The following is a 14,522-nucleotide window of genomic DNA, read 5'->3' on the forward strand; positions in this document are numbered from 1 at the left end:
CTTTCCTTTGTAAAACTGTAAATACAAAAGTACCAAACTCATAATGGAAGCAAGGAATCCAGAAGACAATTTAGAAAGAAAGAACAGGTGCAGCATTCTTACAAAACTTGAAGCAAGTCTCTCAGACTACAATGGAGCCAGATCCTGGTCATGAATGCTCTGAACGTATCAACTTGGAAAGATCTTCACTGGGGCAGCATTCGTCATACATCCCGGCACGAAATCTCAGTCTCCCACGCATCATTGTTGTTGCATCAACATTTACATAAACAACAATGTCCAGGGTGCCAACAATTCCCTATTGCATGAGAGCTGTGTGAAAATGAGAGATCCTGGAGTACACTTGGTCTTCAGAGGCATCAAGTTGAGCAAGTCTCTAAGAACAAGCAAGAAGAGGAGGAGCAAGAAAGAGTCTTCATCTTCTTCTGCGCCAGGGGCTTTTCCCATGCTACTCTTTGCAGTTTTAATTCCATTCCTCTTGTTGCTTTCAGCTACTTGTCCGTAAAGGAGTGCATAAGCGTCTTGATTCAATTATTTCAATTTATTTGACTTTGTGTATGTAAATTGTAGTGTGTGTGATTCACTACAAAAAAATTTGGCATTAGGAACATTTAAATGTAGATAGAATGTGGGTGTTGCCCCTAATGCCAAAGTTTTTTGTAGTGATTGTACTTTTTTAAGTGATCAACTTTGCAATGTAATTGTTAGGTCTCGGTTTAATTTTCAGATCATGAAAGGTATTGAGACCTGGATTCCCAATTATGAGAAAATGAAATCCTTTTTTTCTTTCACTTGATCAGAAGTCAACAATTTCTTTCTCATATAACAATTTAGCGAACAAAAATACAAGAGGAGAAAGGAGAATATGCTTGTTGACTTTGAAATTGAGATGCTAAGTTGTTTTCCTCCACGAAACGATGAAATTATGTTGTACAAGTAGAAGTAGAAAGGGTCACGAATCAATGGCAATGCAATTGTATGTTACAAAGAGGACTGGTGCATGTGGTCATTGATATATGAAAGGCCACTGCCATTGTGGTAGCCCACTCTGTTTGGCCCTGCACATTTAAATTATGCTTCCCAACTCTGGCACATAGTTGATGTTGATAACTTGATATTAGGTTCCCAACATGCTAGGATGTAATAGCTCCTCGATTTAATAATGCAACTTCAAATGTAATAACGACAATGGAGAACACTACTGGCATATGAAGCACACTGTCACTTCACTACTAGTCATTTTCTTTGTGTTTTCTGATGTGAAAAATAGGGGTGGGTATAAAAAATGAAAATCCTGATCCCATCCCGAAATTCGTAGGGACGGAGGTCTAAAAACGTTTGTCCCGTCCCGATCATGTCTCGTTTCATAATAGTGGGATGAGACGTGAGACGAATAATTTTTATCCCACTTCGTCCCGTCTCGTCCCACCTTTAATGAAAACTTAAAAATTCTTATATATTTGTATCAAAATGAAACTAATTTATGTTCTTAATAACTCCAAAATTATATCAATTCAAATAATAATGGTAAATTATAATATTTTGAAGCATAATATGTATTTTTTTGGTTAAAATTTCATTATTAAATGTTATTTTGTTAATAAAAAATAAAAATATAGGTTTTTATTTAACTTTATAGGAATATGGTATTTGTCTCGTCCTGATCCCGTCCCGTCCCAATCCCGTCCCGATTCAAAAGAGTAGGACGAGACGTGGGATGAGCCTCGTCCCGTCCCATCCCGTCCCGTGCCCACCCCTAGTTAAAAATATGAAAGCCAATGTCTGATTTCGTTAAGTCCTTGTTGCGAAATTAAGGAGCCTTTTGAATTAGGGACCATCGTGGCCAAATGACATTTTATGTGAATAGTTATAGTCTTTTATTTGCTACGAGTACAAACTTTTTAAACCTAAGTTAACTGTGGTAGGGTTAAGGGTTTGATGATGATGTCATATATATTTTTTAGGCAAAAATACCGATTTGCACCTCAAACTTGGTATTAATTTTCAATTTGCACCCGAACTTGCATTTCAGTCATTTTACCTCCTAAATTTGGTAAAAATTGCTGATTTGCACCATATCCGTTAAATTTAATGTTTTCAATCCAATTTTAAGTCACATGTCATGCATTTAAGGGGCATTATTATCATTATATATTTATTCATATTTAATAATGAAATAAATTAATAAAATTACTTAAGAGGAACACTTGCTACAATGTTTGTTTTTTCGAAACATGTTATTGATTTATATATTTATTATTTTATGTGATATGGTATGTTAAAAGATATTAGAAAAATATAAATAAATAAATACATTGAAAATTAAAAATAAATGTGTGTTCCGAGAGAATTATTATTATACCATTGTGTGTGTCTTAGACTTATTAGGTTTCCTGTTAAAGATAGATTCACATCTCTGTAATAGATTAAGACTCTGAATCCTATGGGATTGTGGTTATGTAATGTATATATATTGGCCTCATTATCAATCAATAAACGGTTACGTTCTGTTCTATTACGTCTTTATTATTCTCGTTTTGTTCCTCCTCCAACAATGTGAACATATAAAAATATATTTATACAGAACACACTATATTTGAATAGGTGGATATGTTGAATATATAATTCAAAGTAGGGTTAAGTATGTAGAAAAAAGATGTAAATAAATAATTTGATTAAAAAAATAATCCTCATTTTAAAGAATATTTTTATTTGTTTTTAAGAAAAATATAAATAGAAAATGACAACATTACCCCTAATGTGCATGACATGTGACGCAAAATTGGATAGAAACAGTTAAATTTAACGGATGAGGTGCAAATCGGTAATTTTTACTAAGTTACCTTCTAGACTCAAATACAAGTTCGGGGTGTAAATCGGCAATTTTTACCAAGTTTAGGAGGTAAATTGACTCAAATGTAAGTTTGGGGTGCAAATTGACAATTAAGACCAAATTTGTGGTGTATTTTAACAATTTTGCCTATTTTTTATGTTGTAGTAATTATATCGATTAGTGGAATTAATAGTAATCTAAGTGTAGCTTATTAATTGAGACATGCAAAGCTAAGGATGAATGGATCATGAAATTAAGGATCCTGCTCCTCAGATGCGTAGGAGACCGCCGTCTCAAAAATGCTGCATCCATCCGATCTATTGTTGTAGTTGCTTGTCTCAAGAGTCAGGACCATGTTCTACTATCACCGGAAATCCGGAATTTATATGTTAAACAAGGTTGTTTCTCATCTCACAACGCCTCTAGTTTTTTCATTGGCAAAAAAGCTTCCAGAACTGTTCATTTGCAGCCAAGTATATGACAGCAACCCATCAGGCCAGGCCTAACAAGCTGCCTACTACCAGCGTCGCGGACTTCACCAAAGCTGTGCAACAGCTGGTAGCTCAATGCATGTAAAACCCGCACGATCTACTTAAACCATTGCGTTTCTCAAAGTTGAGATTGATACCCACTATCAAAATGGACGAGAAAGGAAGGGTTCATTGAGATAGATCACCCTCTACCTCACGTCTAGTGGCGGATTCATAAACTTTTGCATCAAAAACAAGACTAAAATTGCCTTAGTCAAGGCATACTGGACTCGCCATCCACCTGAATCCGCCCTTGCTCACGTAGCGAACCATCCAGATTCTCTAAACCACCTTAATGTAACGCCATGCAATTAAGTTTGATGAAGGACCATTGCATGTTGCATTGTCAAGTAGAGTCGGAACCTTGAGTATTTTGCATCACAACGGGGAGACCTAATAGCAAGTCAAATGACAATAAGAATTTTCGAAGAAAGACACACAATTGCTAATCATTTTACATATTTTTTTAATGTTTCAATGAGCGCCTTCATTTCTTATTACTAGGGGTTGATTTCGGTACAATACCGACTTTTTTTTACCTATATTATCTACCAACCAATTTTAATCGATAAAAAGAGAAAATTATTATCATTACCAACCACTGAACCCCGTGTACCGATTTCTCGGTATACCAAGACTTTCGGTTGGTACGGTTGGTAGTGGGCATTTACCAATATATGATTTAGATCCAATTATGTGAGAAACTCATACTAATTAATTGTTGAAAAAAAATTCCTTATGATTTTCAAAGTACTGACAAATTCATACAATTTTTTTTATAGAATGTTCATTTAAGTGACTATAAATCTCTAGTTAAATATTATAAATTAAAAAAAATTGAATAGAAATTGGCAATATCAAACTATTGGTATTAATGAAGGGTTGAGATTACCTATTGGTATTAAATCTATAAAATGAACGATAAATATTGATATATGTAATAATAATTTAAAAAAAATTAATAAATATAAAAATGTTCGGTTGGTACGGTAATACCAAACTTTGTCAAAAGCATTACCATTACCATGTCAACTTCCATGTATTGGCTCGGTATTACTATATCAACACTTCAGTAACCAACATATTGATAACTAACTATATATAATTCGGTTAATAAGAGTTGATACGGTTTTATTTGGCTTAATATTGCCGGCCCTACTTATTACATCATAGTAATAGCATTGATTTTGACAAGGAAAGTCACAAATGAGGATTGCCACTAATCCTCATATAGTTTGCTCATAATCCCCACGCGAGTCTTCAATCCACACTCAAATGACCTCGTTAGGAAATATTAACATGAGACGTTACCAAAAATGAAATACGAGTAAAAGAAATTACAAATTGCAATAATGTTCCGGTCATACTGTCATAGGGTCAAAATAGACCACCACCAAAGAGAAAGAAAAAAAAGTTATAAATTTTCCTTTTCCACCTTAAAAGTCGCAAAAACAAAAACATATATATATTCTTAAAAAATTTCCTTTTTTCCATTAAAAAGTGACGTCACCTATCTCCACGCGTCTAAATCTCAGTAGCTACCGACAACACTAACGTGCACCGCCCCTATTATATCCCCCCTCTTCGCTCGCAATTGCCATCATGCTCTTCCATTTTCCCTCACAACAAATATTTCCTTCCCTCTGTCACCGTCTCTCTCTGAATCCAGCAGCAAATTCAGCCTGAAGTTTCGATCTTTGTTCCGCAAATCAATCTCACAGTGACTCCCATTTCCCCCATATTTACAATACTGCCATTGCCCCCCTCCTCCATTCTCTCTCACTATTAGCTCCTTTGCTTCCGTCACCTGCACCGCCACAGATCGAACCGGCCCAGATGCTCTCTGCTCCTAGATTCGGCCAATTCCCGGTTCATTCTCAACCGAATCAGTTGACGCACTACAGTTATAACTGTGAGTACATTCTGTTTTGCTGAGTTGGATTTGGTGATTCTGTTGTGTATGTCTGTAAAAATCTGTTATTGATTTTGGGTTGTTGGAGAAGAATGGGGGTTTTGTGAGTCGGTTTGTTATATATTTGTATAGAGAGTGTTTTGGGAGTTTTATTTGTTGGGAGTGAAATGAGGAGGCGGTCGCCGACGAATTTCCCGTCGGAGCAAATGGAGAAGGGGGCTGGGAAGAATCAGAACACCAGGATTTGTTTCCTGGCGTCATTGTCGGTTTTCTTCTGGATGCTTCTGTTGTATTTTCATTTCATTGTGCTTGGTAGTAGTACTAGTACCGTGGATCAATCTGGGAAGCTAGAGGTTGGTCCTATGTATTCGGACTCGCAGCCGATCCTAGTCACTCCTCAGATGGAGAAACCAACCACTGAACCTGAACCTAAGCCGAAGAAGCCGATTCCTGTGATCAGTGAGCCTGTAGTGAAGAATGTAGAGAAGAAAGAAGCTAAGCCGGCCGTTACTCGTAAAATCGGTCCCCTTGTGGAGACTACTGAGAGTGGGGAGGGTGAGAAGTACCCGTTTACGAGGGCGCTGAGGACGGTGGAGAACAAGAGTGATCCGTGTGGTGGGAGGTACATTTATGTTCATGACCTGCCGCCGAGGTTCAATGAGGATATGCTGAAAGAGTGTAGGAGTTTGAGCTTGTGGACTAATATGTGCAAGTTTACAACCAATGCAGGGCTTGGTCCTCCGCTTGAGAATGTGGAGGGGGTGTTTGAGAATACGAGCTGGTATGCCACCAACCAGTTTGCTGTGGATGTTATATTTACGAATCGGATGAAGCAGTATGAGTGCTTGACGAATGACTCGTCCCTTGCGGCAGCTGTGTTTGTTCCTTTTTATGCTGGTTTTGATATTGCACGGTACCTTTGGGGGTTCAATATATCAAGGAGGGATGCGGCATCGTTGGATCTGGTTGATTGGCTGATGAAGAGGCCGGAGTGGAGGGTTATGGGTGGCAAAGATCATTTTCTCGTTGCAGGCAGGATTACATGGGATTTCCGGAGACTTACGGAGAATGAAGGGGATTGGGGTAATAAGCTTCTCTTTTTGCCGGCTGCTAGAAATATGTCAATGCTTGTGGTGGAGTCAAGCCCCTGGAATGCCAATGATTTTGGTATTCCATATCCTACATACTTTCATCCAGCAAAAGATGCTGATGTATTGATCTGGCAGGATCGTATGAGAAATTTAGAGCGTAAATGGCTCTTCTCATTTGCTGGTGCTCCACGGCCTGGCAATGTCAAGTCGATTAGAGGGCAGATTATTGATCAATGCAAGAGCTCAAAGGTTGGCAAGCTGTTGGAGTGCGATTTCGGTGAAAGCAAGTGTCATTCCCCAAGCAGTATCATGCAGATGTTTCAGAGCTCCCTTTTCTGCCTGCAACCTCAGGGTGATTCATACACACGAAGATCTGCGTTTGATTCAATGTTGGCTGGTTGCATACCTGTCTTCTTCCATCCGGGGTCAGCATATGCACAATATACCTGGCATCTTCCAAGAGATTATACAACATATTCAGTGTTCATCCCAGAGGATGATATTCGTAAGAAGAATATCACCATAGAGGAAAGGCTCAGTCAAATTCCCCCGGAGAAGGTGAAAGCCATGAGGGAAGAAGTTATAAACCTTATTCCAAGGGTAGTGTATGCTGACCCTCGCTCAAAGCTGGAGACTTTCAAAGATGCATTTGATGTTTCTGTACAAGCAATCATCGACAAGGTTACTAAGGCAAGGAAGGACATTGTTGAAGGCCGTACGGATGATAACTTTATTGAGGAGATTAGTTGGAAGTATGCTTTGTTGGAGGAGGGACAGCGTGAGGTCGGACCTCATGAATGGGATCCTTTCTTTGCAAAGCAGAAGGATGGCAATGCCGATTCAGGTGAAGCTGCAAAAAATTCCTGGGAGAATGAACAGCGTCAACACTCATGAGTGGAAGACAGGAGCAGAGCAATTGGAATTCCAATGTCTAATACATCCTGCACTGAGTTCGAGCAGGTATGAGTTCTAGCTGGTCCCTTGTGATGAATACTCAACACAGAACTCATCTTCAAGATCTCCACTCCTACAATCTTGTTTAAATCCCAAACAGACACATATTCACTGTTTCTAGTGCAAATTTTCCTATAGGATATATCTCTTATGTATTTTGCAGTATTCTTTCTGATGTATTTAGCTAGAGTATTTCATCTTATCAATCTACAGGAAATAATAATAGAGTGATTATCAAGCCTTTACTTTGTCATCCAAACTAAAATTTTATCTGATATCGCCCACTTGCATTCAGTTTATTCCATTCCAGGAGAAATTTGTTACCACATTCTATTGCTTGTGGGACTTGATTTGCACATCTCTGAAGTCATTTCTGAATCAAGAAAAGTCGGCTTTTGTTTTGATTTGCTTCCCCACCTCTCCTTTCCTTAAAAGGAAGAAATGGATGTGAATTGTGAAACCCTGTACTGCATTTTCAAGATTTAGATCTCTTTCTGTCTCTAAACCCGGATACCGTATAGTTGAAACTCTTTTTATTTATGTCCATTAACATATGAAATACAGGGTGGCTATCAGCTATCGAGCAAATAGTCAAATAGCATGTGAAATGTAATGAGCAATGAGAGGATCTACACTAAGGTACTGCCAGTCACGTACTCGGTGAAGGCCAAAGCCACCAGATCCAACATGGCCAACCTTCCATTCCAGAGCTCTGCATCTGAGTTCATGATCCCATCGGATTTGGACTCCACGGCCACTCCTTTCAGTAGAGGAACCAGGGAGGCCACTGATAGCAAAACACTAGTGCCGATGAACAATGGTACTCCGGGGCCACTGGATATCTGAGCAAACACATCTTGCCCCTTTGATAGTTCGACAGCCAGAGCCACAACGAAGCCCACCATTGCCAGCCTGCCGTTGATTCTTTCAGGTGCCGGTCCGCTGAATGCAAACACGTCTGAAAGCTTGGGAGAACGGGGAGAAGGTGAAGGTGGAGGAGCTGCAGTTGGCTCTGGATTCTTGGACGCTTTTGTTACAGTTGTTGGTTGCTTCTTTTGACCATCCTGAAAGAGCAATCAGAGTATCAGACACATGGTTAGAACTTAGGACCATTATGCACTACTAGCATATCCTAGAGATTATCTTGACATACAAGCAAATATTTACCTCGGCCATAGAGCGCACACGGAGATAGATTGATACTGCATAACTAGCAGGAACAGTACCCGGTAGGTTCAGTGATCTGTTCTTGCCGCCAGCTCCGTAGGCAACGGAGTTGCCAAGGATCGATTGCATAGCAGTTGTTGCATCCACTGTAGATTCAAGCTAATATTTGAGCAGGCTTTGATTGAAGATGCTGAAGATGTAGAACTGATATTGGTTTCTGAGTGTGGAAGTTACATGCCTTAGAGTGACTGATATAGTACTTGCTGCCTGGAGGCAGCAGAGCTAGTTCACGTACCAAAACGTCATCGTGGGTTTGGTTTCATAGTGATGACTGATGAGTCATACGACTCGTAGTAAGAGATGCACAAGACGTACGTGGCGGCTTCCTAACACAATGCAATTTATCAATTAAGTTCATTGGTTCTTTTTCTGAGTTGCATTTGCAGCAAGGTTTTTATAGGGTCAATCCCTCCTTAATGAAGGTGTGAAAACTATGTGATGTTCACATGAGTAAATCAAGCACACATATTGCTTTGGTGACCCATTAATTAATGGAGTTGATTTTGTTGAAATTTGGAGCAACCTTTGTTGAAGGTAAGAAATAAATCTACAACATTATGGTAGTAGGTGGTTGATTTGTTTGACAAAGAAAGAAGAATGCATTGATGAGCATGCTAATATCAAGCATGAATCAAGGAAGAAGATTGACTTTGCTTCCATACATGTTACATGCAAATGCATGAATTGCACAAAAATGTTTGCCTATATAAAGGCATGAGAAGTGGTGCAATAAACATAGAAGAACAATAAGGGAGAGATCATCTTGTGTGTGATCAAGAGTGAGAGATAGAGAGAAAACTCCAAGTAGAGAGTTTTGTGTGTGTAGCAAAATAAAGTGTGTGAGTGTATCCCTTTAAGTGTGAGTCTTGTAGTAGTGTTTCTCTCGGTGTAACTTTTTTTCGTATAGTGGAGGTTCTTTATTGTTGCTACCCGTGGACGTAGGCACTTTGCCGAACTACATTAAATCTCGGTGTTCTCTTTCATTTTATTTTCGCTTGTGGTTGTGAGTTATTTCGATTTCCAGTCTTTAGTTCATTCTTCCGCATTCCCTAACAGTTTTCACAATTGAGTTACGAGCATGTAGCACAATTAGAGTGTTTTTCCAAGCCTTTCCAGCTGGCTGAACGCCAAAATGTATTAAGGGAAGTCAGGAATCATTACGGTATTTAGGCTACTTAATGGAAGTAGTTGAACACTTGAAACATTGAGATCACCGATTATTAGAGTTACATATCTCACGTGGCGTACTCCCTTAATGTTATTAGTCTATTTTTTACTGTGATAACCTTTTACCATTTTCACCGCGTGCATGTTAGTTATACCATGACGTAGTATGATTAACTGGGTACACCACATAGCAGTGTCACGTGATGTGTACCCAAACTTGATAATTACTCTTATATCAAATCGATGCAAACTTGATAACCAATTCCACTTATTGTCGAGACTTGCTGAGACTATAATTAGGTTTTCTTACACAAGTTTCTTTCAAACCCTAGACGGCAAATAAGAAACTACGTACATATTATTGTATAGGAAAGTTCCTTTAATTAGGTTCACTCTTCTTTCTGTCCAGAGTACGTAGATGGGCACCAGCAACAGTATATGACCGATCGAATCTAGAAGTTGTGTAACATACTAGTCGAATCAATGATCGACTCTTGAGTAGTAGGTAGTGATTTGGAACCCATGATAGAGAGTCGCAGCTACTCACCCAGCTCAGCCTTTAGATCAAAATTGTTAAGAGCTTAGTTTGTCGAAGATTGTTCACTTTTCTTGGATGGAGCATCGATTACTTTTCCCACAGCAATAGTTTTACCTCCAGTACGAAGAGTAAACCTTCCCAGTTGAGGACAATCGGAGAACTTCTCCAGAATATCATGTTAGTCACCTGAATCCGGCATTTAATCACAGCACCATTCCTCACAAAAACAGGCCTCTTCTTCTTAGGTTTCTTAGTCTTCATATCAAATTCCTCTATCAGCTCTACAATCTCACTATCTCAACAACGGAGTGAATATGCAAGACAGTTTTGTATGGGGGTGCAAAGATTGTATTTTCCAGCAACTCAAGGATCTGCAATTGCGCATACAACTCGGTAACAGCGGATATGGAATTAACCACACTCGACAAGACAAAACCAGCTGCCAGTAATTCCTGGTCATCGATACCTGATAACCTAACGCGAAGATTTTCACCAGGTCCAGCATGTTTGACTCTATCTTCACCGATGATTATAGCAACAACTTTCACTTCAGCCTTATTTGGCATGACAACCAGTGAATCCCCTTCACGCACAGAACCAGATTCCACTTTCCCCATGACATGAACTACTGATGTGTCCTTGAATCTATCCATGATGGGCAACCTGAATGGACCTTTAGGGTCTCGAAGAGGAACTTGAATAGCATCAAGGGCTTCCGCGATCCAAAAGGCAGGGGCCATTCCACCATGGAAAAACTTCTTGATTCAATCTAGTTTTCATGTTTGTACCAATAAGACCAGATATTGGTAGGAACTGAACATCTTTCTTCACATTGTAGCCTGATGTCTTAAGAAATGGTACCATCTTGGACTGAATCTCATCATACCTTTCTTCTGACCAGTTCACAGTAGGGTCATCCATTTTATTCACAACAACAAGCAGTTTAGACGCTCCCAAAGTTTTTGCAAGCTGAACATGTTCACGGGTCTGGCCACCTCTCTCATACCCTGTCTCAAATTCTCCTTCCCGGGCTGATATTAGTATATTACCAGTACTCCTATATCAGCCTGAGATGCACCGCTGATCATATTTGGTACATAATTTTTGTGACCTGATGCATCCAAAATCGTAAACCGAGTTGTCTCAGTTTCAAAATGTGCTCGTCCAACTTCAACGGTTTTGCCCTTGACCCTCTCTTCTTCATTGGCATCCATGATGTACGCAACGTACATACCAGCTCCCTCTACTTTTGTCCTTTGCTTCTTTCTGATATTTTTGAATTGTACGATCATCAACCTGATTACTAAGAAAAAGGATTTGACTTCCTATTGTTGACTTTCCAGCATCGACATGGCCAATTAAAACAACATTCAAGTGCCTCTTCTTAATTATCTCCACCTCGTCATGCTGTTCTTCTTCTCCTTTATGTTTTGCGAATCTACCGCCATCTTAGTTATGACCTTACTCTTAAGGTTTGCTGATCCTGATTGAGAGCGAGCGAAGAAAGGCTGATGAGAATTGTAGAAGGATCCCTAGCCTGCCCTCTATTTATATTAATGTTTTCAGATGCGAAAGCAAAGGCGAAGGTGAAGGTGACATGGTAAAGCCTCACAAGGCGAGAACATCGGTGTGAAAAGGTGATTTAAGGCGATCACCTTTCCAACAAACATTAATTTAATACAATACATTTTCAAACCATTTTTAGAAATGCCTTCCCTGGTTGGGAATTAACCACAGGTGTCATCAATGCTCCGGTCACGAGACCAACCCCATCAAGCATAGACTTGCTCAACTTTGATGTCATCTTTGACAACCTTCTCGCACATTTCAAACTTTTATTCATTTCACTCTTCTTGGTGGCATTCGTATTTTTGCTCGGACTTTCTTGTTTCACAAACTGTTTCTCCGCAGCTGGACGAGCCAATGTCGTCTAGCCTCCTTTGTGAAGCTGATTGGCATAAGCATTGCTACACATGAAGATTCCCCTAACAATCTGACCAGTCCCTCCTGCAATTGCCTTAGCCAACACATTGTTATAGTCCTCAATCCTCAGAGCATACTCCTTCCAATCAACACCCTTAAAATTCTTCGTAGCACTACTGTTCGAAGTGATCGTAAAGCACGAGTGCTCCTTCAAAAACGAATCCAGAAACCCCAAGTGACTCACATACTGCTCCGGAAAAGTGACCCCGTAGCTCAGAGGATCACCATATCTCATAGGCAGAGAGAAGAGGTAGTGGAAATGATCTATCTTCACCACTAGCTCGTCTTTCGTCAAGGGCCACTGGAGCTCTTCACCGACTTTGATGATGGTGGCCAGAGAGATATTGTCGTCGAAGATGTCTCGAGAATGAACTTGCCGGCGGCCAACTCTAGGGCTTTTCCTTTTTCCATGAGGTGAACTCTGCATCCTAGGATTTGTAGGAGGATTTGTTGTTGTATGTTCTTGTTGGGGGGTTCTTGGTATTGCAGAGGCTAACCAGCAGGTTGATCAGACTCAGATGTCTTTGTGGTGGCCTTGGATTTGGAACTGGAACAACTGAAACAACCCATAGCTGTTGTAGCTTTCTTTGTTGGGAAAGAAACTGTTTATTTTTGTCTCTAGAAGAAGATAGGGAAAGTTCTTTGTCTTTGGACTGCTGAATCTTTGGAAACCTCGTTCCCATTTAACACAGACGGAGGGGAGGGTCTTTGTCGTTGTTAACCATTCAAAATGCATCGTTTTAATTAAATCAGAAGATGTCAAAACGACGTCGTTTTGGCCCCCAGAAAAAAAAATTTGCAGCGTCTTCTTCGCCCGGCTTCGCTCCGCTCCGCCGCTCCGGTGGTCGCCTTTCCATCGCTTCGCTTAGGTTTGAACATGCGGGGATTTTCTCCGTCGCTCTGCCCGAATGCGCGCACCGGCGACGCCTCGGCGTCGCATCTTATATTAGTCAAAGGCGACGAAGGGAAGTACGTAGTTGCTGATTTCCTTTTCTTTGTAGGATAGGAAACTTTTTATTTTTTTCGAAAATAAGATAGGTTTGCTGGGAGAGCTTGCTACTTCTCCTAAGTTGTTGCTGATGAGAACTTCTACGCCTGCCATCTATTTATAGTCATACATCTGTGTGGTAGAGGGGAAGTTTTTGCCAGATTTCCTTTTCTTTGTAGTAATAGAAATAATAGAGTTGGACGGGTCATGTCCTAATAATACTAGGAAATCTAATAATATGTGGTCGGGCCCAAAATTAAAAGAACAGACCCATACATCAAACCGGGGTACATATATTTCTAAATTTCTAATCTCTTAAAGGTATAATAATAAATTTTGGATCGAAACTCTTAAAAAAAAAAATATATATATATATATATATATATATATATATATATATTACCAATTGCCACAGTTGTGTTTGTTCTACTCTACTTTAAGCTTCATGCAGTATAAAAGGAACCTTCTGTCTTAGTAAACATTCATGTTAGTTAGTTTTACGTCTTGCTCACAAGGGCTTTTGGTTAGTTTTAGGCTCCAGCTTCAAGTTATTCGGCCATTATATTGGATCTCTCAAATTACGTCGAGAAGTCATTCTAAAAGATAAATGTAGGGGTGGGCACAGGACGGGATGGGACGGGACGAGGGTTTTTAAGAATGCATCCCACTTGGGATTAATCCCGGTTGGGACGGGATGTGATCGTGACGGGACGGGACAAATCCCACATTCCTATTAAGTTAAATAAAAACCTATATTTTTACTTTTTTTTATAACAAAGTAACATTTAATAATGAAATTTTAACAAAAAAATGCATATTACGTTCAAAATATTATAATTTACCATTATTATTTGAGTTGATATAATTTTGGAGTTATTAAGAACAAAAATTAGTTTCATTTTGATACAAATAGACAAGAATTTTTAAGTTTTCATTAAAGGTGGGACGGGACGGGACGAAGCGGGATATAAATTATTCGTCCCACGTCCCATCCCACTATTATGAAACGGGACGGGATCGGGATGGGACGAACGTTTTTAGACCTCCGTCACGTCCCGTCTTTATGAATTTCGAAACGGGATCGGGATTTCCGTTTTTTATGCCCACCCCTAGATAAATGTTTCATCAAATTATTTGCTAAAAACCTGTTTGAAAAGCCGAGATCGAGATTTAATCGAGATTTTTATTATTAGTATTAACATGGATTGTTTCGTGCTTTCGCTTTAGTTCTTTTGTAAAAAAAAGATTACTTTTTTTTTAATATGATGTGGTGTGGCTTGGATGGACAATTTGACGGTC

At 39.4% G+C, this 14,522-nt stretch overlaps 3 protein-coding genes and 1 pseudogene across 3 annotated transcripts; 1 reads left to right on the top strand and 3 right to left on the bottom strand.

Annotated features, from left to right (window-relative positions):
• The first annotated feature begins 5,000 nt into the window (after positions 1 to 5,000).
• Positions 5,001 to 7,559, top strand: LOC126785515 (xyloglucan galactosyltransferase MUR3). Its single transcript, XM_050511235.1, has one exon. The coding sequence runs from the start codon at positions 5,443 to 5,445 to the stop codon at positions 7,258 to 7,260; it is 1,818 nt and encodes a 605-aa protein (XP_050367192.1). The 5' UTR covers positions 5,001 to 5,442; the 3' UTR covers positions 7,261 to 7,559.
• Positions 7,560 to 7,822: 263 nt separating this feature from the next.
• On the bottom strand, positions 7,823 to 8,793 carry LOC126784099 (early light-induced protein, chloroplastic-like). The gene is made up of 3 exons (XM_050509594.1): positions 8,779 to 8,793; positions 8,488 to 8,646; positions 7,823 to 8,384 (listed from the first exon to the last, which is right to left on the bottom strand). Exons 1-3 carry the CDS (start codon positions 8,791 to 8,793, stop codon positions 7,950 to 7,952), a joined length of 609 nt encoding a protein of 202 aa, XP_050365551.1. The 3' UTR covers positions 7,823 to 7,949.
• A 1,502-nt stretch (positions 8,794 to 10,295) lies between these two features.
• Positions 10,296 to 12,056, bottom strand: LOC126784100 (uncharacterized; annotated as a pseudogene).
• LOC126784492 (senescence/dehydration-associated protein At4g35985, chloroplastic-like) lies at positions 11,952 to 12,839 on the bottom strand. The gene has a single exon (XM_050509956.1). The coding sequence runs from the start codon at positions 12,660 to 12,662 to the stop codon at positions 12,183 to 12,185; it is 480 nt and encodes a 159-aa protein (XP_050365913.1). The 5' UTR covers positions 12,663 to 12,839; the 3' UTR covers positions 11,952 to 12,182.
• Between the last annotated feature and the right edge of the window lie 1,683 nt (positions 12,840 to 14,522).

Source organism: Argentina anserina, chromosome 2, assembly GCF_933775445.1.
Source record: "Argentina anserina chromosome 2, drPotAnse1.1, whole genome shotgun sequence".
NCBI lineage: Eukaryota > Viridiplantae > Streptophyta > Magnoliopsida > Rosales > Rosaceae > Argentina > Argentina anserina.